The sequence below is a fragment of the Lagopus muta genome, chromosome 3 (genome assembly GCF_023343835.1).
Source record: "Lagopus muta isolate bLagMut1 chromosome 3, bLagMut1 primary, whole genome shotgun sequence".
Taxonomy (NCBI): Eukaryota; Metazoa; Chordata; class Aves; order Galliformes; family Phasianidae; genus Lagopus; species Lagopus muta.
The window spans coordinates 44,539,519-44,564,507 of record NC_064435.1 but is presented as its reverse complement, the minus strand read 5'-3'; the positions used below and the strand labels follow the sequence as shown (position 1 = coordinate 44,564,507).

The window sequence follows — 24,989 nt, the reverse complement described above, 5'->3', positions numbered from 1 at the left end:
TGTTTTTCTATCTCTAAGTCTGTGGTTATCAACAGTATGCTACATTGCCTCAGATTATTAAAGCTATTTCTTCCTGTTCACACACCTTCACATCTCAAAATTGCATTCAACACTGACCATTTGACACTATTGTCATTTTCCTTGTTGACTGTTGGATAAGAGAGAAAAACTCAGTTTTCAGTTGCTGAAGTTTAGGCAGCAGTTCCATTCCACAAACATTTTTGCTACTGTCAGATGCTCAGTTTTTCCATGACGAAGGAGTGAGTTGTCATACCTATATCCACTAATGACAGACAGCTCTTCAGAGATGAAATGGCAGTAGGTCACTTTCTGAAGCAGTGCAAACTGTGATGGCAGAAGGTTCACAAACACTGTTTAATCATTATTCTCTTCCTAAAGGTGTTGCAGCTGATTGAAAAGCTAGAATTTCATTCTAGATGATGAATTAAAAAAAAAAAAAAAAAAAGAAGTTATGCTACTACCAGGCCCAGTAAATGTTTTGCCTAATTTAGACTGTCAGCTTCATTTCTAATTACTGTATGAGTAACATTAAGCAGATGTGGCATTCAGAACACTTGGTGTTTTATATTTAAAAAATCCTCACATATTTCTTTCCCTCTCAATCTTACACATTAAATATGCACAGTTTGTCAAAATCATGGAAAAATCCATCTAATCAAAAACTAATCATTATTTCAGTCCTGCTCCTGATCCCATTGACAGAGAAATGTTATTCTGTTACTCATATTTTAAGAATGCTAATCATCTTCCTATGGAAGAAGTGCCTAACACTCAACTCCCTCTCCGCCGAAACATCCATCAGATCTAACCTTTTCTTACATAAAATCTCTTTTACAGTTTATTGGCACTTGTGGGAGCTCAAGTCCAGAACAACTGTGAGAACAACATTCTGTACACTACTATTAATTCCTCGATAGGTACAAATCCAACATGAAACAGCCTATCATTCCTGACCTGCTGCTTTTGCTTGAGAATAGCACAAAAAAAAAAAAAAAAAAAAAAAAAAAAGGGAAAAAAAGGGAAGTAACAAAGTAACTGGGATCTTCTGCTGACTCAGGCACCCTTGAGTCACCTTAACATTTCAAGATTGGTGAACCACATTCATAATGAGACAGAAGGCAGAAAATCTGTTAGCAACCCAGTGATGTCATGCTTTGGTGAATACTTCTATAGGATTACACAGCATCAAATAAAAAATACTATGAAGAATCTCCAAGACACTCAAGCTGGGCCCTCCTCAGCACAGGAATCACAGGGAAAATGCGTCAGTCAAGACATCATTGCCCAAATTCACTGAAGGAGGAATAATCCATGGCTACTTAACATATCTCCAGTTCGGGAAGCTTCCAATTACTAAATCACAGAGGGCAAAGAAAATTCTGAATTACCATTGTAAAACTTGCCTTATGTATACAGACTACTCTAGGCACTGAAGCAGGAGCTATACGCTTAGCTAAGAGTATCTTTAAGGCTTCACCTAGTTTAGTTTTTTTTCCACATCAGCCAAGTAAAATTAGTTTCATCAAAATGCTAGTTGAGGCACTTGAAGCCAAAAGTGACATACATTCCTCATTCAAAAGCTTCCTTATGAACCCCCTGATGACACTGTTCTGTTTAGGAGTCTTTTTGCTCATCTTTGACCTGGCTAGTTTGTCATTATCTCCTAAGGGCTGAGTTACACACCACCAAATGTACTTCACCTTTTCAGGCCCTGCTTTTCCCTCTCTTCCACCATTCCTTTATTTCTGCTGATCACAGTACCATTCTGTGATTCTGTGAAGGTAAGGCTTAGTAGCTTGTGGTAGCAATGGTAATGGGAGGACGGTTGGACTAGATGATCTAGAAGGTCATTTCTAACCTTGTGATTCTATGATTCTATAAGGCAGATTTCCATACAGAAATCCATACCATTAGTTTGTATTAGATGATTTGGCGTCTGATTAGATCTCTTTCCTCCACAACAAATACTGTATTAGTAGCTAGAAAGCATTCAGATAGAGCAGTTTCAAAAGAACATATGAATGCTCAGATAATTTAGCAATGTATGAAATACAAACATGTTTATTTGCTCTGTTTTACTGTTATTTAAGATCAAAACATGACTACCTGTAGCAATATAAATACCCAAAACATTGACTCCATGTCATGAACACTTGCTGCACAACTGTACTATCACAGCCTATGAAACAAAGGTCAAAGAATAAGACTACTTAGAAAGTAAGTTGGGGACTTGCAAGAGTGTACACTAAACTGCTTGTAATTGGTCAAACATTGTTTCTTGCATTAGTTTCTTCCAGGTATCTGCAAGATAGAAAAAACCTGGAAGAAAACTGTAGTATCACAAGTTTTGTCAAAGCAAAAAAACTAGAGTTTTGACCAGGTTAGTCATAATGCATGACTAGTATCCATTCTGCATTTCCCACCCCTCAGAATGGCTACCTGTGCAATGACAGCATTCAGTCACTGAAATATGGTTTAATAATAGCAAATTTAACTAATAACCAATGTGTCAGAAACAACCAGTGCCAAAAATATTTTACTGATAGGAACTGCCAAGAAATAGTCAGACGAACATAATATATAGTCATGAAAAACATTAACATGTACAATAAGATACAGTTCGCATAAAACAAGTTTAGTGCATCTCTCTTGATAGTAGTCATAACAGAAGTTAGAATAAAGCAACCATATTACCTGGCCTGCCCTCATTTCCAATCACTGAAGAGTAAGAAACCATTCTTATTTTTTTTCTCTGCCATTTTTGAAGTCTCTCATTTTTCTTATTCTTTACCATGTATGGTAAAAGAAAATAAAAATTTTAATTTAACATATTTGCTAACAAATAACAATATATAAAATAGCAAATAAAATTATCGAACAAGATGAGCAATTCTTTTTTGATCTTTTTTTCCATGAGTATTTGGTCCTTGCAGGTTCTTATTCTTCTTTCTTGGGATACACAAAGCCAGCAGAAGATGGTAAAACAATCTTGAAAGAAAAGGTAAGGGAGAAGAGATATTCCTGCAGCTCTGGAGTTAGATATTCTGAGTCATCTTATCCAAAGGAAATACCTAGTCTACAGAAAAAAAACAATGCTGAAAGGATAACAAAAGTTTCAAAACAAATGGCTGTCCTAGTAATTAATAGGAATGTCTTATGTGGATACCAGCCTACACGGATTACTACACTTTAAATACTAAGATAAACTTCTAGCATTCAAGAAAGGCAAACTTTTGCAGCTTGGCCATTATAGAACAGGTTTTTTCTTTGTTTGTTTGTTTGTTTTGTTTTTTTAATTTAATTGACTTCCAACTGTAATATAAACTGCAATATAAAAAGTTTTATTTACAGCATATTAATGCCAGCCACACAGTATGTGGCATTTGATAGCTGGAGAGACAAGGATAACTTGACTTGCCTGGAGTACCTTGAACCAACCCATCAGTCACAGCATCTGGCAGCTTTATCTGTGCTATATTTATATATACATCAGTCCTAAACCTGATGCCAATGGAGCTTCATTATACTGCATGATCAATCATAACTTAAGAGGTAGCACACCTCAGCTATTTGCAGATTAATTCTACCAGAAAGGAATTTCTGCTCAAAGGTTAAATAAATCATGAAGTATTTATACTTCACTGCAACTACTTAAGCCTTCATAAGCTCAGTCTCATCTGCCTGTTCATCTTCAAAACAGACATACTGAAGTGCAAAATTAGGAAAGAAAAATAGGGCAAAATTAATTTTGCCATCTGCAAGAGCAAGGCAAATAAAAACAAGATATTGTCCATATCATTTTTACATTTCGCATACACTTTGTGCAACCCCTTTCACCTCAGCAATGAAATTAACATGAAAGTCAGCAGCAAAAACAGTGATTGAAACACTTATCTCATTTTCAAAACCAACAATTAGATCAAATAGAAACAAAAAGGAAAAAAAATTGTTGCAACAAAATATAAACTAAATGTTTTTGTACATCATTGGATATCACTTAATTGGGGGCCAGTCAGCAAACTCTCATTCTAATTAATTTGCTCCTACAAGTAATTTCTTTAGTGATTTTTAGGACTCTGTTCATATCAAATGGACTTGTATTATTGTATCAATTATTCAGCAGTTCCCAAAGGAACAGTTAGAAAAAGCCTAGAATTAAATTCTGGTCTCTCTGCCAACCTGCCTGTCTTCCCCTCCTCCTCTCCCCCCTCTTCCCCATCCCTTCACCCAACCATCACATAATATGACAATTGTTTCTTCTCCAGCACCAGTATTTTTACACACTCAGTAATCTCTTAGAACACTGCTGGTAGGCAGAAAAGGTTAGACATCTTGAGAAACTTCTAAGGAAAATTCAGTTTTTAAGGAAAACTACTTTCTCTTGCTTTTGTTAAGAACTGTTCTGCAGAGCTACTTAGCTTGAGTGTGTCTAAGTGGCTTATAAATCAAGCATAAGTTCATGGAGAGTCTCAGTTCTTTGACCCTACATCAAGAACAGAGGAGCAGCACTTCCTGGTAAACGCATCATAATTCCTGACCACAATTACAGAATCATCTTGAGACAATGACATTTAATGAATTATGCGCAGGATATGGTGGAACTACCAGGCTTCATTTTTACACACAATTCAAGTGTCATGACTAATGTCAACAGTTCGTAAGCCATTAGTTCTCAGTAGAGGAGAGAGCATATTGTGCATCAGCAAGTCTTTAAAGAACAATAAGGAGCCAGAAACAACGATAAACAAAAATAAAACTAATGCATCAATCTGTATTTTCTTCACGTACCTTGCCATGCTTCATTTGAGAAGTGTACTGTATTTCTTTAATATACTGAAATGTTTCCCATAAATATAATATTTTTGCAACACAGGTTCCCCGTACTATTTGTCATTAAGTGCATTGTTCTCCTCTCCCTTAGGAATAATAAAATCACTTTGTTTAGATTAACGTAGCAAAAAGTGAAATTCTATTGATTTCACTTTAATAAAGTTTCTCTTACAGTTGCTACCATAATGAGGCCAAGGTCAGGAAGAAATTTGGGAAGCAACAGGGCTCTAGGATATTGGCTGTGGGAGCTTTTACTTACTTCCACCAAACAGCCATCCTTTAATTAAGAGTCCCAGCTTTTCTTACTCCACCATTGCCCTGAAAGCCATCTACAAGGCAAATAGCCTTTCCCAGTCAGTCCCCACCACCAAGAGTTCCACAGCACTGCACTGTGTCTCTCTCCAGAACATAGACCTGATATTTCTTCCTCTTCCTGCAGCCTCTTCCTGCAGAGTAGCTGACCCTCCCACACTGCTTGCATTACACACGGCGCTCTATTTTCAGCCTTCCTGAAAGGCTGTCAAAAGAAGCTGGCTTCCCACATAGTTGAGGATAGTGGGAATCACACTGTGACTCACAGCTATGCAGGGAGAACACCACTCATGTGCCACAGCAAGCAGTTCCCCTAACAGGAGACCCAAAGTCTCCACCCTAACCCAACAAAGCGATACCCTTGTTCACACTCAGGCTGCCAGCCCAGGCAGAACCGTGTCTGAAAATGGTCAGCAGTTATGTGTGAGTAGGAATGACAAAAACTAAGGCTTTGGCAACAAAGCATTCCAAAACAATTGTGCTTCTTCCTTATGTCTGTCTGCTCCTCTTCAAAGTTTAAGCAAGAATATCAAATACAACCATAAGTCAAAAGATAAAACTGTCTTTGTACACAATATTTACTATTTTCCATTAAACGCATTTTCTTTCCCTAACCAAAGTATTTTATGGATCAATGGTGATCAGACGCTGATATTTCCTTTTTTTCCCACTTAATACACATGAATGCTTCCAGCTGCAGCTAACATAGTTTGTGCACCAGATCTCCCTGGCTGATCGTCATCAAAAGCAAGAGCTCCCAAGTCCCCTTTTTCATCATGAATTTACCAAGAAGTTATAAGCACATACCTAGGGCTCAAAACTGCATGACTCCAGATAATCCCAGTTCATTTGAGCTGTTTCAAAGTACAAGCTGAGAAAACTAAATTGAGATTGTAATTCACATGCAGTAGGAAGTATTATAAATCCTTAACTGCTTATTCATCTATGCCCTTACACACATACAGCTGTAAGAGTTATCCTATTGCTAAATTCTAATTGGCATTGAAATGACCTGGTCCATTCCGATCACATTAAGTATGAAATCAATTAACACCTCCTCTTCTTTCACCTGGCATTTTCTCATGGCAAAATTTAATATTGATTCCGATTATTGTTAACCTCAGGCTGCTATCTTTAGTTACATTTCTGTATGTTTCTCAGTGTCCATGACATGCAGAAGCAGTCCCCTGAGGTGCATGTCAAATTTTGTGGCTATTAGGCCAACATCCATTACATTTTAAAGCAATGAAAGTCTTTGCCAAGAGACAAGTATTTCCCCTTGCTATCTCCATTTGTCAGGAAGAAACTCATTTTCCTAAACCCATGGATTCCTTTACACATACACATAAAAATTAAAGCAATAGGTAAGGCATCAGAAACCACATGCAAAATCCAAAGTATTCTAATTATGTTAGCACTCAAAGGAAAGACAAAATTGCTAGGAAAAACTTCAGAATCACCTTTGGGGGCCAAGCTCCAAGGCACCAAAGAACAACTGGGTAATGAGAGAAGTAAACAAGTCACAGTACCCCAGCAAGATGAAGTGCCAGATCTGAGGCACCAGACTGATGTTTGACTACTCAGATTAGGGGGGAAAAAATGCAAACAGATGAAACAATTGTCTCTGGCCCACTACAGCAAGTTTTGAAAGCAAAAAATTAATGCAACATTTAATCCCAGAACCAAGAAAAGCCTGAAGATCCCTCTGAATTTTTCTTAAGCCACCACTTACATCCAACTGGCCCATTGGAATTCAAAAGAATCAACCTTGCTGGTTGATTAGCTGGGCAACATCATAGCTGGGCACAGAGTGACAATGCTTAGCTACAAGAAGAAAGGTTAGGGTTGAGATCTTCTGGGAATGGTGAATTTCACTTTATGTGCCATTAGAAATATCAGCAAATAAGGCACAGAGCTATACTCATCCATACAAGAAAGCTCTTTTTTTACCTTTTTTTTTTTCCCTCTTTTTTTTTTTTTTTTAAAAACAAGGACAAAATGACAGGGAGTTTTTTCCCTATCCCTACACTAACTTCTACCATCTCCCGGCAGTGTTAATAACTGTTGTGTCATTGTCCCATACAGATGTGGGCTCATAGGAAACTAGAGGATTAAGAGACAACTGTGCTCACTCAGCCTGAATTTGCTAGAGCTGTGATTCGCTGTGGACTTCAGCCACAATTGTGCTATGGAAAGCTGCATGGTCAAAATCAACACAAAATCATCTGAAACAACGAAGCAGTGAGGGACAAATTCACCTGAAACAACAAAGCAGTGAGGGACAAATTCTATTTGCTTCCAGCTATCACACAGTTTTGCTAGATCTCAATGACGGTCTTGGACTTTGTTATGATGGGGAAGTATGGAGAAGAAAAATCATTGTTAGTTGATATGAGTTGTACTGGAAGGAGTAAAAGTTCTTAAAGACCAACTGAAACAGATCATATTTCCCAAGCTGAAAAACACTATACCCTCTTGCTGCCAGGAAGGTTGCTACTGCACATCTTCACTAAATCAGGATCAAATCAGTCAAAATCCATACTAAATGATGTGCCTGATATTTTACCCTCTATGAAGTTAAGCTGATGAGTGCCTGAAAATAACATTATCTTTATACGGAGTAACACTTTAAATACAGCATATTCTGCAATCCTTAATTAATGAATATTTACAGTCTTAGAGCCTTTAAGCTGATTTGCTCTCTGACGCTGACTTTCTATAGAAAAGAATGCACTTCAGAGTTTTGGGGTTGGTTTTATTTCTGGACTTATCATAGTATCAGAATCATATAACAGTTTGGGTTGGAAGGGACCTCAAGGATCATCAGGTTCCTACACACCATGCCATAAGCAGGATTGCCAATCACTAGATCAAGTACTAGATCAGGTTGCCTAGGCCCCATCCAACCTGGTTTTGAACACCTCCAGAGATGAGGCATCCAAAATCTCTCTGGGCAGCCTGTTCCAGCAGCTCACTTTCCTCTCGGTGGAAATCTTCCCCCAATATCTAATTTAAATCTTCTCTGCTTTACATTAAAACCACTTCTCCTTGTCCTATTACTATATACTCGTGTGAAAAAAGTTGTCATGTTTATAAGCTCCCTTTAAATACAGAAAGGTCATAATAAGGTCTACCCACAGCCTTCTCTTCTCCAGACAGGACAAGCCCTCTCTTCTTCATCCTGTCTTTATAGGAGAGGTGCTCCAGCCTACTGATCATCTTCATGGCTCTCCTCTGAACCCTCTCCAAAGGCTCATCCTTCCTGCTGGGGGCCCCAGACCCAGGTGCAGCACTCCAGACGCGGCCTCATGCAGGCAGAGTAAAGATGGACAATCCCCTCCCTCATCCTGCTGGCCATTCCTCTTCTAATAGAACCTAGGATACCATTGGCCTTTCAGCATACAAGTGCACTGATGGCTCATGTTAATTTTTTCATGTACCAGGACCCTTTAGTCCTCATCAGCAGGGCTACTCTCACAAAGTTCTTCTCCCAGTCTGTATATGTCTGGAATTACCCCGACCCAAGTACAAAACCTTGCCCTTTGCTTTGCTGAACCTCATTAGGTTCACAAGGGCCTACCTTTCAAGTTTATCAAGGTCCTTCTGCTGTATCAGTTGCACCACTCAGCTTGGTGCCATCAGCAAAGTTGCTGAGGATGTACTGAATCTCATCAACTATGTTGACAATGAAGATGTTAGAGTACCTGCCCCAAGACAGACACCTGGTGGACACCACCTGTCTTTATGTCCAGGTGAAGACTGGTGACATGGACCATAACCTCCTCACTGTGACCATCTAATCAATTCCTTATCCACCAAATGGTCTATCTTTCAAATCCATCTCTCTCCAGTTTCTCAATTGAAGGATGTGGGGAGGGTCCATGTCAAAGACCTGACCCTGCAGAAGTCCAAGTAGGTGACATCAGCTGCCTGCCTTTTATCCACTGATACCATCACAGCCACCAGCTTGGTCAGGTACAACCTTCTCTTGGTGAAGCCAGCCTGTCTTGGATAACCCACTTGTCCTTCATGCACTTTAACACGCCTTCCAGGAGGATGTATTCCTGGATCATTCCAGGTGCAGAAGCGAGGCTCACTAGCCCATAGCTCCCCAGCTCCTCCCTTCCCACTTTCTTATGAGAAACTTCAAGAACAATAAAATCATTCACCAACCAGCATTTACTGATCCTAATCAATCATCCTTATTTTTTTCTTCAAGCCAGTAATGAGGAAAATATGTAGAGAAGACAGTATATTCTAATAAGAAGGGTAAATACTGAACACATGCTGTCTCACTGATCGCTAAGCACTGTAAACAAGGAAAATTTGCTTTGTCATACTGGTGACATTCTCCTGCTGTTAATGTCTCATGCAAACTACCCAAGGTTTCTACAACAAATATTTAAAGGTACTAAACCAACTAGATTATCCATGATTAATACCGGTTATTGAGCACTTTCTCATTTACAGTCAGACTCTCCAACAAAACTTCGATTTTTCTGTAAATGTTTGCCTCTGTAAGTCATTACATATGAACTATCCTTTAAGCCATAATCTTGTTCCATTTGGGTGAAGTTTAAATAAAAAAAGATATAAAAAAAAAATCAGCTGCACAAAGACTAAATGGTACCATGTATTGCACACATTCACACACACACACACACACACACACACACACACCTGCTACTTAGTATGTCAAGACATGGAAGAAATTTCATAGACTCAAAGTATCTCAATGAGTTACCAAATGACCCAAGAGATCTTGACTTACCAAGGCTAGGAAGGAAAGCAAGGAAAAAAAAGCTCACCTTCATGCTGAGTAGCACAGATACGGTCTGGATAGCTACCAAGAGCAGACTGAAGTGACACAATTCATGCTGTTTTATCGGATGTCAAATTTTTCTTAGAATGAGATTGTTAATGACAATTTGAGCAAAGCTTCTTCAGATTCTTCATAGAAATAAATGCATCAGCCTAAGGAATGGGAATACAGTCAGAGTGATGAGCCTACTCAGCAGCTCAAAGGGCAAAATGTTCCAGTGTCAGAAAAGTAAGCAGACTGCTGAAAGCTGCCTAGTCACTCATATAGTACTGCAAAAAATTGTAGGCAAATTCAAAAGAAATGTAGTGACACTTATGCCCTGCAAAGGAAGAAGAAAGCATGTACGAGTAAACCAACATTCTAAGGTGAAACAGCTGCTGAGAAAGAGAAGAGGCAGACTTTCCTACCCTCAGGAGCTAGATACCTATGGGGTGATAAGGACAGCACAGCATTTCTCCAGATGAGTTAGCAGTCATACTGCACCTCATGAAACACTGAAATAGTTCCAGATAAGCATGAAGTTAATAAGCACACTCCACAACAATGAATTCCAATACATTTACTGGAAAAAGAAAGAAAACAAAGCACTCATCACATAAGTCTACTCACAAAAATATTCAATGATAATTTTGTACTAGCCAATCACATTAAATCATACGAGCCTCCAAAAACATAAGCCTTCAAAGTACAATACCAGAAACCTATCTTAAAAGTATATTCACATCTATAACATAGCTGGGTTAAAACACAAGTGTCCTATGCACACTCACACGTCTTAATTGAAGAGATTCATAATACAAAATTCTACCTCAGTTCTGGAAGACCCATTAGTTTGCTTCCCCTGTTTGAGATTACACTGCTGGAAATTATTAAGCATGGAACAAATAGTAGCTGCTTTTTTTTTTTTTTTTTTTTTTTTTTTTTAAATCAGTGACACAGTATTTAATGCCCCTAGTGAAGAGCATAAAACAGTATAGAGAACTGTCCAGTAAATCAGTAGCACTTAGTTGATTTCATTTCTGACTATGAACATACATGAATAAATATTCGCATTTATGTTGTAGGCAGAACACACGAGTACATTTTACACTATCAATGTTGATGTCAGTGATGTTAGCCTGGTAAAATACGTAGGCGTTGATGCCCATATCCCCAATTGCCCTTGACATGTCTGTTTCCTACCATGCAAGGAGGTGAACTGATGACATCCAGCAGAATGGGCTCTGACATCCAAGTATGGATTTATCATCCTGTCTCTACACACTCCATGCACAAAGACAAACCAAGATACTCATCTCTTATCACAGTTCACTAATGTCTCTCTAAAAAGCCAGAAAGGACCATTATAGAGCTAGGAGCTGCTTTTCAGAATCATTTTTTTCTTTTTTTTTTTTTTTTTTAAAAACGGATTGAGATGACAACCATGATTAGAATTAACCTGAGGAGCACAAGCATTGCAGGAGGGAGCGGAAGACATGGCATTCCTGTGCTGAGTCAAACCTTAACTACTTTCTGCTTCACCAACCAAACGCAAACACGATAGTTATCTGTCTTGAGCAGGGCACCACAGAAGTGGAAAACAGTTCCAACTACAACAAAAATTTGTCTTTACAGACTCATGGCATAGCAACCAAGAAGCACAAGGAACATTTTTCATTTCTCAGTAGAATATCAAATCAAATAGTTGCAGATTAAAAGTCTAGCTATCTTACAGCTGTGCAACTAGTGACACAGTTAAAAGACAATATAAAATCCTTATATAGATACTTGTCAATTTGTGCTTCTCCAGACAGCTCATCCCCAAAAATGCCAGAGTTCACAAAAAAAAAATGTTTGTCAGTATGGAAAACTCAGCAGAAAAGAGTGGAAAGCGCCCATAAACCAAGGCATAATGTGAATACAGAAATACATTTCATTTCATAGCAAATTTAAGCAGCACCAAGGAAAGGAGGAGAAAATCATTAGAGAACTGTGCTGTAGAATACTTAGAAGAGGTACAGGTGTTTGAAATAAAAGAGAATAGTTCTCTATATTCTAAATTAGAAGAGAAACAACTAAGACCAGACACCAAAGAATGACTTTTTTTTTTTCCCCACGTACTTTCTGATGTGCTTGACCTGTCTACTGCAAAGAATGCCAAAATTCATTGTTTGGTTTCTGATAAAGTGCTGTCAGAACAAGAGTCCATTGACACAAAAGGGTACAAAACTGCAATCATATTTTAAGCTACTGAATGTGTTATTTTCTGATAGTTCCTATTTTATTATTGAAATACATACATACATAATTTCCATGTGAAAACAAGAAAAAGACTCTCTATGAAAATTACGGTAATATAATCAATGAGAAAATTCTCAAAGAAAGCATCTGTTTGCCCCAAAGAACACAGTATCTTCCAATTGGCCCTTTATTTTTTCCTATTTCTTCTTAACAGTCATACATACAGAGAAAAGGAAAGTGAGTTTGTACAGGAGGAGAACAGAAATAGTAATAGTGAGCACAGCACAGAAAGAAAGGTTAACTACAGGACAAAGGATGGAAGGAATGTAAAGAATGTCAGCAAGTAAATAAATCAATAATCTACAGACATCATCTACATTCCTGAACTACCTTGAAAGCAAAGATGTCTGCCATTAACATTCTCAAGAACAGCACAGATTTTTCAAGGAAGACTCACTCTGTAAGATCTGCTTTTGTCAATACACTCTTGTCAACACTTGATTACATGGGAGCCTTTCCAAAGGGATCCTATACTACTAACAGTTTTGTTAAAATACGCTTGTAAACACATTAGTGGGATTCACAGGGCTGTTTTCTGGGGCCAGATCTCTTTGAAGTTTTCATCAATGACTTTGACACAGGACTAACATGCGTACTAAGTTTGTGGATAATACTGAACTGGGAGATGTAGACTCTCCTTAGAGTAGTGAGGCCCTGCACTTGACAGATTTAGGGGTTGGGCAATCACCAACTGCATGAAGTTCAGTAAGAGCAAGTGCTGGACCTGGGACATGGCAATCCTGGATTTACATACAGACTGGGGGATGAGAGGTTGGTTATCATCCGTATGGAACAGGATTTAGGAGTTCTGGCTGATGGCAAGCTGAGCCCAGGTTAGCAGTGTGCCCTAGTAGCCCAAAGTGCCAACCACATCTCGGGGTGCATTAGGCTCAGCACTGCAAGTGAGTGAGGAGAAGCATTGTTCTGCTCTGTGCTGTGTGGCCTCACCTCAAGCACTGGGTACAAGTCAGCATGTCACAATATAAGGACAAAAACTATTAGAGAACATCTGAAGGAAGGCACAAAGATGCTGAACGGCCTGGAGGGCAAGACAAGTGGAGGCTTTTTTGTTCAGCCTGGAGAAGAGGAGGCTGAGGAGAAGCCTCTTGGCAACCTGCTGCTCCTCACGAGGGGAATGGAGGGGCACCTCTGCTCTCTTGTGACAGCAATTGGACCCAAAGGAATGGCATGGAGCTGTGTCAGGGGAGGTTTAGAATGGGGGTTAGAAAAAATTTCTTCACCAACAGGGTGGTGGGCACAGAACAGGCTCCTGAGAGCAGTAGTCGCGGCACCAAGCTGCCAGAGTTTAAGTGCTTGGACAGTGCTCTCAGACATAGGGTTTGAATTTTGGGTGGTCCTGCACAGACTCAATGATCTATGGGGATTCCCTCCAACTCCGGATATTCAATGGTTTTATGATCTGCCCAGAAACATTAGAAGCGAACAAAATTGTGACCACTGCACTTTGTTGAAACACTCAAAATCAACATCAAGTAACTGCAGGAATAATGCATTAGAAATCCTCAGCTATCCTTCCCTGAACTAAGCAGAATTACCTTACCAGAGCCTACCAGCCCATGCCAAATAAGAACACAGATCAATGAAACCTAAAGACTAATGTGGTTCTATGAACACCTCTCTTCGCAATATTATCAGTATATTTTAAAGAAATATTTTTTACAGGGGAAATAGAAGTTAAGCAACAGAGGCAAGAGGACATAATAGGCAGTACTTTTTAACTAGCTGGGAACGGACCATATTTTTAGGGAGGGAGAAAGAAAAACAAGTATCATGGCATACTGTGCTACAAAAGAGGTGTATTGGCAAAGTGAAACAGTGGGTGATGAGGATGTTACAAATATCCACCCCATACACACTTCAGGGTGCTTACTTTAGATTAACTGAGCATGTACTTGGGGCTGAGGAGAAAGCTGACAGAAAATCAACTGAGTAACGTAACCCAGAGCCAGTATCAATACACATTTAGCTGAAGTTGCAACATGACTCTGATGTGACATATGACAAAGGTTCACAAAACCAGTATCTAAGTATCTCTAGCAATAACAACACTGGGATGGGATGATTCCTTATGAGTGTTGTCACCATTTTTGTTCACATTAGAGTACTGCTTTTCCACACAACATAAATGTATAAAAAGCACACACCCACAAAATCATCAAATAAAATTTCAGAAGTGGACTTGGCTTTGAATACACACAATATGCTTTCATAACACTTATTTTTGCAAATGAAACAGATATGATTAGGTTCCTAAGGGGCCTCTTCTCATGTATGTATGAAATATTTTATTTTATTAAATCTGTCAATGTCATTCTACTGCCACACAGGGGGGACTTCTTTGAGTTTTCCACAGTTACTTAATGGACTTCCCAAACACCTTTTAAGCCATGGATGCAATCACTTTATCAAAAACTAACAAACAAAAAATCTACCACAAGAAATCCACAACCCAGAAGCCTACTGTACCTGTATTCTGTTCTTCAGTCCAGGCCTGCAGATACATGAAGAGGAGTAGACCAGCTACTCCAAACATCAGTAGTGACACAAAGACTTGTCGTAGTTTCATGACCCTAATAGAGGGCTACTTCTCAGCTTTCAGAAAAATGCATGGCTCATTTTTTCTGAGTCCTCAGTGTACCTGCATCTTCTTCAGTGCCTTCTCCGGACTCTGACCTGGAATAATAACAGATGCAGTCAGTTCTTATGTTACATGTTATTCTCCACCAAAGACTCTGTAAACAGCATACTGAATACAAGCTGCAGCTCTTACAAGCTATTATTTCCAACACATAGGTTTTTGTTGATGTTCCTGAAAATATTTCTGTCCCATATGGGATTCAAACAGAATTCTCAAAGTACCTGCAGCCACCACCCCACCTCCACACTGCTCATCATCATCCACTGCTGTAATGGAGGGAGTTAATGCCCTGATGAGATGCCTGGGAAATTTATTGATTAGCTTTTCACCCAGCTATATTATGTGACATGGAAAATATTTGGGTACTTCATTCTTGCCTTAACTTCATTGGAAACATGATCTTGCCAAGAAGAAGTAATTTAGCTAGCCCTGTATGCCTGATACAAAAGGGCCATAAACTCAGTTTATAATAGAATATAGAAGGCACTGCAGAATATCAGAAACAACTCATTAACTTGATTCAGAACATGTTTAGTTTGAAGGCAGGTTACTAGAAGCTCAAGAGCAGTTGTTAAAATTAGGCTGCAAAGCAGGAAGTAAAAATAAATTGAAATGCAACACAATAGGACGCTCTTGTAATGTAAATATCTGATAGAAGTATGCTGTAAACAGCAAATAACGTAATGAAAAAGCTTGAGCTTCTAAATGAAGATGAGATACTGAAAAAATACTGGAAATAGATATTAAAAGAACTGAACTGAAGCACATCTACATTCAAATAAACAGAAAAATAAAATATGGGCACTTAACAGTTACTCTGAAATGTTAGAGTATGGTGCATTCCACAAGAAAAGTTCTTATTTCTAAATAACTCAGCACTCTTACATCTATAATGGATGGGCCTCCCATTAAAAATGGCTGCAGAATAAAGAGAGTTAACTATGTTTTCTTAGAGACAAAGGATTTCAGAAAGAGCAAAACAGCATTCATGACTTCAGAGTATTTTCTCTCCTTCCAATTCTGCCATTAAAATTATACAGTACTTTGTGAAGCAGAAACTTGCCTGCAGAAAGTAAATCAAAGCTCCAAGTATATATCACTTTACATGCAATTTTTCTGTATAAGACAGATTGCTAGGCATTAAGAGAACATAAATGCTCTGTATGAAGTCTTTTTTTTTTTTATATGGTCAAAGTACTTTGTTTGAACCTGGGACATTGTAGGCAAGTTAATAGTTGCTTTATTCCATACAGTTCTTTCCACCTTCCTTCTGCAGAGATGCAATTTTCTCCACATAATATACCTGTTTGCAACTATTACAATACACAGTATTTGAAGGAAGTAGTGAAAACTGGGCAAAAGCAAAGAAAATTCTTTAGGGAATTGTTTGTCAAATGCCTTTGGAAAAAGTGGTAGTCGTGGAGCCTCCTTCCAACCCACTCTTCTTTACCTTGTACTACTCTGACCTCTTCCTACAGCACCCTCAGCATTCTCAGACCTGCAGTCATCCTCATTTAGGTTTACCCAGGTCTCCACTCCCAACCTTTGCACCTGGCATCAGTCCTGTAGCAACTGCACTGCTTACACACCTTCAGAAATCACTCTGCTGATGAGGAAGTGACTTCCCAGCAATAAGCAAAGCTTTAAGAGCCTTCAGTTAAAGGAACAAGGAATACAAAACCCTTCTGTTTCTCTATAGACAAAAACTACATTGTTCCTGTAACAGGACATTGACAGCATCTGGATTAGGGAGGGAAAAAAAAAAAAAGAAAAGAAAGTAGGAACTGTAGGTCTGAATGAACATCTTTGAAAGAAAATGCAGGTACCTAAAAGTGGAAATCCACCTCAATCACAGCTCAATGCAGCACCACCTGCAAACTATGCATTATTAACATTTGGATGCACAGTAAAAATCAGGAGCAGTACCAAACAATTAATCTGTTAAAAATAAAAATAAATGTTTTTTTTCTAGGGTAGTTTCTGTTTTGAGAAGGTAAAAATTTGTAAAACACACTTTTATATGTAACTGTCTCTATATATTGTGTATATACACATACATGCTACAAAGGAAAGGTAAGCACAGAAAGAAAAATAAATTTACTCCACCATCAGTCATTACAATTATCTTTGTACCAAGTTTTCATTCTATTTGCAATTAGTTCAATTTATTTAATTTATATAAAACTGTAGAATTTGTTTATGCATTGTCTAAGTTTTAAGACTACCTTTAAATAAGAATAGTTATTTCAGCATTGGTTAGAAACATATCAAATCCACACAATTTAAAGCTACTCTGCTACCTTACAGTATTTTGAAGGCCTTTCAGCTTGAATAAGCAGTTTAATTTATTTAATGCGGTAATTTGTAACTCATATATGAAAAAATGATAGCAGCATTAAAGAAGGCTGTATCTAAAAGTCTACTAGTAGAACATGAAAAATGGCCACACAACTCTGACAAATTTGCTCCTTCAGCATTAAAAAACCATGGTCATGGATAACACTCCCTGGCATCCTGGCAAAGAGAGAATATCTGCAAATATTCTTTCATCAAGATAAATGCTCCCCTGTGGCTGAGAGAGAGCAACAAACAAGTAATTACTTTCAACCTAAGTATTTTCAAAAGAGATTAGTCCTATCCACATGAAGCTCCAGTATCCCAGTTAGGCTGTAGATCTTACTTCCTTCACTCCTAGTCCTGGCTCTACTGGATGACAACTTCACCTGCTGGGTAGAATGCTTACTCCAGGGAAGTTAATACAATCTAAGAAACTGCTGTTCCTTTTCTCCTATGCTAAGATCGACTCTTACTTTAGCTTAGCCATTCCTACCACTTTTGGAAGTGTGGACCCCAATGTACTACCTCTTTTAACTTGCACTTCCACAGGGCAACATTTTATGGATGTTCTGACTGTTTGAGATAACTTGATATATACCGTTCTTAATTGCTCTACAGAGACAGGGAATGCAGCAGACAGAAACACTACACATTTCTGTTGGCAACACAGAGCGCTTTGCAGCAAAAATTAAGAAAAAAATCTTGGTAAGCTTATAGGCAATTTCACTTCTGAGGCTAAATTTCTTAGTTCTATTGTCAAATTTAGCAGAATTTGGATTCCTGAAACCCTTAATGTAACATCCCTGCATTTTCCCCTTTCATGTTTCAAGTCCAGCTGAAAGGTATAAATTCCTGTATGTGGCCAACACAAACAAATGAAAGAGCACAAACACACAAAAAAGAGGAAGAGTTCATTTCCCTGTTTTGGCATGCTTCTTACATCATCCACTTTGCTCCACCTGGCAAGCAAACACCTGCAGATGAAGTGAGGCATCTCCAGCACTCAAGTAGCTCTCTGCTATTTCAGATCAATGCCAGCAGGCATTGGTAACAGAGCATTTGGCTTAGTACTTCCTTGCCACTATTCCACCCACCATCACATGGTTCTGAAATCAGAGACACAGAAATAATAGATCACCTCACAGATGATTTATCTTTTTTAATTCCCCTCCATTTTTTTTTTCCCTTTACCTGAAGAAGATCATCAAATCAGTGGTTAGTTAACCAGCCAAAAACTGGTAAAAAGCTAGATGCTCTTTTTAATGGTCAAAGCATTCATAATACTGTGGGTTACCACAAATTCCCACCCACTCAGCATCTCCCTAGGCACACCTGAATTAATAAAAGGAAAACAAGAAAGAACACACAAAGGCACAACCCTTCACAGCCCACCCACATTTTCTTCTTCCTTCTTTCCTTTCCACCCAGAAGCAGCAGCCCTTTTTCATAGAGCATCGTGACAGAAAATTTTGCACCAAGGAACGTCCTGCTGGACAACCACCCAGGCTGCTTTCAGCACAATCAGCAAAAGGAGAGGAGGGTATCTTCTCACTTCACTGCTCCCCATCCTCCCTCACTTCTCATGTTAACCTGTGTGTGTACTTGACATGCATCCTCTAGGATCATCTTTCCACCCCATTCATCTGGCTTCACAACAACAAACACAAGGTACAGCCTCAGCTCTTAACAGTGCTTGCACAGTTCCTTGTATCAGGCAGTGCTATCCCTCATTCTAGTTTGTCCCAGAGGCTACTAGGAATAAATATTCAGCATTTGCTCTTCTCTCTCTCCAACAAGTTACGCAGAGTATTATGGCTGTGTGAAGCAAAAGTCCTTACAGAAGCTTGGATTAACTGCGTAACCAGATCAAGAAAATAAAACTCAGTGCTACCGGGCAAATGTGCAGGAACAAAAAAAAAAATCCATAACGTTGCCCTTCCAATCCATAGGAATATGCCGGGAAACAGATAAGGTTGAATATCCAGCAGGCCTCATTATAGGGTCTAAGCAGAGGGGCAGTGCTGCAGTGAGTTTCTCTCTCGCCTCAGGACAGCCGGCATTTCAGTGACTGGCGTTGCAGAGGGAGATGCTTTGTCTAGGTCCACTGGTACTGCTGACACTTCAGCAACCCCTTAACTTCCAGAGCCACTTATAGGAAGGCTGTGTCTAAGCACAACTGAAGACACCATATGGCCTGCATGACTTTACAACTAGCAATAACAGAAGATTACTACCTAGCAACCTCACAAATCAGGTTAAGATAATTTTGTTATTGAGTGCCATAAGAAAAATAATGGAATCTATATGGAACATCATATAAAATATGCATCTGAAATGTATATAATGAAATCTTCTGCATAAGGATGCATAGGGACTTCTTAAGATGAAAACTGCTTAAAGTGCACATCCTTCACTCACCCCCTGAATATCCTGAAACAATAAAGCCCTTCTAAAAAACAGAAAGGAAACCTTTACAACTGAAGTTTCAAGAACAATCAGCAATTCCAAAAATCAGCATCACCAGAGCAACTTCCCACCACTCAAGCCACACATATTTAACATTTTTCTACTTCATTCTCCCTTGTTACGTAGCAAACTTCAGTGCTGTTATAGTAATTACATTTTATTAATGCATTTTATAGAATAGAATGTTATACAAAATGAGGAACACGGCACAGTAAATAAGTTCTGCATTTGATTTGGCCATTTTAATGTATTTAAATCAGTTTTTCATTACCTCTTCAATATTTTTTCCAAAGAAAAATCTCTTAACAAAGCAGTGCATGTAACATGTCTCATTTTAACTACCAGAGCATGTATTGGTTTCTGAAGCCATTAATTTGCTCCACAGTAATAACATCAGGTGACTGAAACCAGTCCATGGTACCCACACTACTTCTGAGATCACACAGCAATACAGTTACTTACTGGTCCTACTCATCAACCATAAGTCCTCTTGAACTTCACACCATATCAATTTAACCCACAAAGTAACTAAGATAGCTCCCTTGCAGGTTATTTTACTGCAGTTGTATTAATTTTCTTTATACAGGAAGCAAATAAAAAGCTTTGTTTGTGTTAATGACAGATAAATGCATAATCTGTCCTACCTGTGAGCATGAAGATTAACCTACTGGCTCCATGAGACATTTCGTTTAAGAAGAACAGAGAAGATACTCCAGTAGTATTGATAACAATGGGTTTGGAATTTTACCAATTTACCAAACATTCACTGTCAATGGTTTCATTCTATAGACCAGGACACTTTCTCATTGGGAAAAAAAAAAAAAAAAAAAAAAAAAAAAAAAAAGAAAAATGACAGAGCTTGTTTTTTCCCCCCCAGTCAAGATTGGGGGACACAGCTATTCCTGAGCACACAAAGACAAATTTGGCACACTTACCTCTTACCTGTACAGCCTGAAGTCAGTGCACAGACCCATGAAAGTCACCTGGAAAGTTAAACAGAATCAGGGCTAGTGAGGCAACAACTTGATGACTCCAGTTATTCTAGAAGGGCTCAAGATGGACTTCCCTTCCCCCTCCCCCCCCCCCTTAAGATGGTGAAGATAAAGGAGATATTGTTTCAACAATCTTTTTTTCTTTCTTTCTTTCTCCCCCCCCCCCCCCCCCACTCTCATGTAATGAAATTATGAGATCATATTTATTGACTGCAGTGAACCAAAGCGTTACCAGTGTGCCAAACAGACTTGCAGCCTGTCTGTCCCAATCACTCAATTCACTCCTTGAAAATGCACAGACGACATAACAGCCTTTTTTTTTTTGTTTGTTTTTTAAATGTAACAGATATGCCCTGAATATTTTTTGTTATGTGACCACTGCGGGGAGGAAAAGGAGTCAGCAGAAAAGTTGCTTCTTCTGCAGAGCGCTCCGTTGCAGAGTAATAGGCTTCCGCTAAACTTTTGGGTACGCTCCAGAGCTTCGGGCTCCTACAGCGATCTGCAACCCTCCCTGTCCCCGTAGGGAGACAGCCCACGGCGGCTGGTCCCGAGAGCGAGAGCCCCTCGCTACGGAAAGACGGCGCACCATGAAAAACCAGAAGCGGATGAAACAAGCCGTTCTGCCCCAGGCCACCGCAATCCCTCCCCGGGTGAAAACATACCGAGCTTCGACCGCTGCGCTCCTCCTCCCGCACCCGTCGGTGAAACGCCCAACACCCCGGGGCTGGGCGGCAGTGAAAGCGCCGCGAGAGAAGAGCTGCCGCTTGCTGGGGCTGAGAGTAAAACCCCCAACAAGTCAACCCGCGCCGCCGGAGGCCGCCGCCCGCCCCGCACCGCTCCTCCCTGCCACTCCCCGGCCGGCCCGCCCGCCCGCCCCGGCGGCAACCCCTTACCTGCCCTCCCCAGCGGTGCTGCGGAATGGGAGTTTTTGGAGGTGTGTCTGCAGCGAGGCGTGAAGTTTCACCGCCAAACTTTGGGGCTGTGTGGACTGCGGTCCTCTCCTAAAGGGGAAACCCAACAGCGCTTTGCGGTTGATCCGTGTGAGGGCAGGTAAATTTAGCCTTTGCTCGTCCGCCTGCCCTGCTGCCAGTGTCTGCAAAGCCCGTGTCATTACGCGGAGAGCTTCTCGTCTTTCCTGCCTCAGAACGCCTATGAGATTAAGCGTTTTGCTAACAGGTTTTGTTTGCTGTTACACATCCAGAGGTAGGCTCTCCCAGTGCCAGCAAATACACTGCCAGGCAGAGGCAAGTCATAGCTGGAATTAGCTACTGAAGCAGGTAGGATTCCAACATACAAACTTTACTGTCATCTATGGGAAACAGGGTGACAGAGAAAAATAATTGAGTTTACTAACACTTTGTGCTTTACAAACATTATCAGCTTATCGTTGCAATAGTCCAGACGTGTAGATCAATAACGTTGTGTATTTAACAGACACACTGCTTTGCTTACCTTTCTTTAAGGACATTCTCTAGTTCCTAGTAGCAATTGGGTAAGCACAGAGGAGCTTTGGCTTTCCAGAGCTGTTCACAAACCACTTTTATCCATCTCTCTCCCTTTCAGGCTTTTTGCTGCAGTGCTGTCTAGAATTACTCCAGCATTTGCCTCTGGAATGCTTCTTGAATTACTGCCCCACCATCTTCTTATGGCATAAACCCTTTCTTGGTTTAACAGTCACATAACTTCACATTTTTACACAGCGCGTCTTATCCTAACAGATAGCAAACCATCTTGTAATCACTTTTCTAACCAGCCAAGCACAACCTTTGGTGTGAAGCTGAACTTTGCCAACCAGCTCAAGACAGTGGTTCAGAACAGGCAGTAAAGAAAGAGCTGCATGCTGCTCTTGTTTCCAGGGGGCACTAAACTAAGCAGAGTGTAATTACCCCAAACCAGAGCTCAGACACTGGGGATAACACATGTTCATAGAAAAGTGCTCCAGGATCTGAAGCAGCCACAGACAGCCAAGACCTGTGCAGTGAGTTGTTCCTTATGGGTTTCCAATCCAGACAGTAAAGCAGCCTGCTTCTGCTTAGTCTGGATCGTGTGATTACATACAGCCTCACTTGAGATACTGTACATTTTTATTTAACTTAAGGATCTGCCCAGTTTGGGTTCATTATAGAGGTTAGCAGCTGAGAGCAAACCCAGAGAGCAACGATGTTTCCTTCTTATTCTTTAAAGGCGGCCATGGATCCAGTATTAAAGTTATGTTGAGTAAAGACAGTCCCTTACGCTGCCACACCTGCAGCTTGCCTCTCTCCCTGGTACAGATAAACAAAGAAGAAGGAATAGAAATTAATTTAATGGCATAAAATGCTCATTTCTTGCTAATTCCTACATAGGTAGAGCATATTTCCCCTTTTAGACAACCTGGCAGGAATGCAACACAACAACAAGCACATGCCCTAACAAAAAATACAACCTCAGATTAAAATTCTACCTGTTAGTCCCTCGTGGACAGCAAGATTTTAGAGAAAAACAACATGCCTCCTGAATTTTAGTTTCCTGAGGTAATTTGCTCCGAAGGTTGCAATAAAGGTCACTGAAGCTTCTAATAAGGATATACAGATTAGTCTTCTGAGTGTTGTAGATTTAATTTCACTCAATAAATGCACACTGAAAGCATATTTCTTCAGGTTGATCTACTCACTGGCTGTACCTATCAACTGATTAAAGTTATATATAACACTGAAAATATCAGATGTCTCGGTGGTGTTTTTTTTTTGTTTTTTTTTTTTGTTTGTTTGTTTGTTTTTTCTTCAGTTAAAGGAATAAATTAAATGCCTTGGGATAAATCCAAATCTCATTTTACAACTCAGTAAAAAAAAAAAAAATTATGTTTAGTTTATATATGACTTGTTCCACTACAGCTTGTTCCAGTACAGAGGGCATATTCCAACTGTGGATTGAAGCATCTTTACGAGATTAAAAATTCAACATGCAGGTGAAATTAGACACTGGATTAGGAAACTCATTAACTACATAAATGTAATCAGCACCTTCTGAAGCCTGACGCATAGCAAAAAAGAAAGGAATCACAAAAGGGTGGCGGCTGTCTGTCTGAGTCAGTTGAGTTGGTACAGAGCCAGCACCTGCATCAGAAAACCTACTCTTGTCAGGCTTTCTGCATGCTTCTTCTAGGCTCGTTTCCTGCAGACAGGAGCTCAGTGGTTAAAGTAGCAAAGTCATCTTCTGATAGCAGTGAGATGGTGGCAGGGTGGTGGAGCTTACTCACAGTAACGTGAGTAGTCAGCACAGTTACAGAAGAGAAATAACAGGTCCTGAACTGAAAATGGAACCTACTGAAAATTACAAGTCATGTTGCTGAAATAAAAGCATCTTTACGGTAAGACCAATTTAAGCTGTTTAAGCACATTTTCCATGTTTTCAGCCGTGACAGCCATGGAAGAAAGCTTGGTGTGGGGTCAGGTTACAGTTACGCATCCTCCCCACACTTCAAAATCTTCCCCAAATCCCCTGTGGGTATTTGGGACATATCCCACTGCCATGTGGAACAGAAACCAGGTGTGCCATGCTGTGAGCTGCCAAGCAAACCCTCACTCTAATTCAGCCTTCCATGCAGCCCAGGTTTCCAGTTGACATTTTTCAAAGTTTTTAGCAAAGCTAACTCCTGCCCAGATATACAAATTTCAAAGAGTCAGAAGTCACTGATTTTTATTTTTAAGAAGACTTTAATATAAAATCCATTACTTAGGCAGCAGATTGTGCCTGTTTGGCCTGATCTTTTTTCCTAAGGGGAAGGATTAGACCTTTGGAGATTTCTAGATTAGGCAAATTCATTCCAAGTACCACTATCACTTACCACAGTGAATTTCAGGATAGGCCACGTCAGCACTGTCTGATTCAATGGTGTGGGCTGTATATCAACATTGAGCTGATTAGAGAAACGTTTGAAGATTAAAAGCATTTTATCATAATGAAGGTGTCTTTTGCTCTGGGGCACAAGCCGTCCAGCAACTAGTTCTATTTTAATTCTTTGAGCTGTTTTAATTTTCAACTAATTAGCTAGAAATATGCCACCTACAACATTCTCTATTTCTTGGTTATGAGGCTAAAATTTGCCTCTGAAAAACATTACTATGGGGCATTTACTAGTTTCTTTAAAAAAAACCAAAAACCTGCTAGCAGCTTGTTATAAAATTCATTTGCTCATAACTGCTATACTGGGGCAATTAATAAGGCCTTTCAAAGCAAGTTGTGTGCTCATTCAAAAATATTAGGCAATTCAAATTGCCTGTTCTTCAGC

The 24,989-nt window shown here is 39.6% G+C and overlaps 1 protein-coding gene across 9 annotated transcripts in view; it reads right to left on the bottom strand.

Annotated features, from left to right (window-relative positions):
- The window catches only part of CHST9 (carbohydrate sulfotransferase 9), an 88,961-nt gene extending 67,181 nt beyond the window's left edge, over nucleotides 1-21,780 (bottom strand). Inside the window, exons 1-3 of one of the 9 annotated variants that reach the window (XM_048938446.1) lie at nucleotides 21,613-21,780; nucleotides 20,663-20,710; nucleotides 14,753-14,959 (exon numbers count right to left, since the gene is read on the bottom strand). In XM_048938446.1, the coding sequence (XP_048794403.1) occupies nucleotides 14,753-14,852 (100 nt within the window). In that variant the 5' untranslated portion in view covers nucleotides 14,853-14,959; nucleotides 20,663-20,710; nucleotides 21,613-21,780. Of the gene's footprint in view, nucleotides 1-14,752; nucleotides 14,960-20,662; nucleotides 20,711-21,305; nucleotides 21,349-21,381; nucleotides 21,536-21,612 lie in introns of those variants that run through there. The other 8 variants (XM_048938448.1, XM_048938444.1, XM_048938445.1 and 5 more) reach the window with 8 other exon arrangements.
- Nucleotides 21,781-24,989: the final 3,209 nt, after the last annotated feature.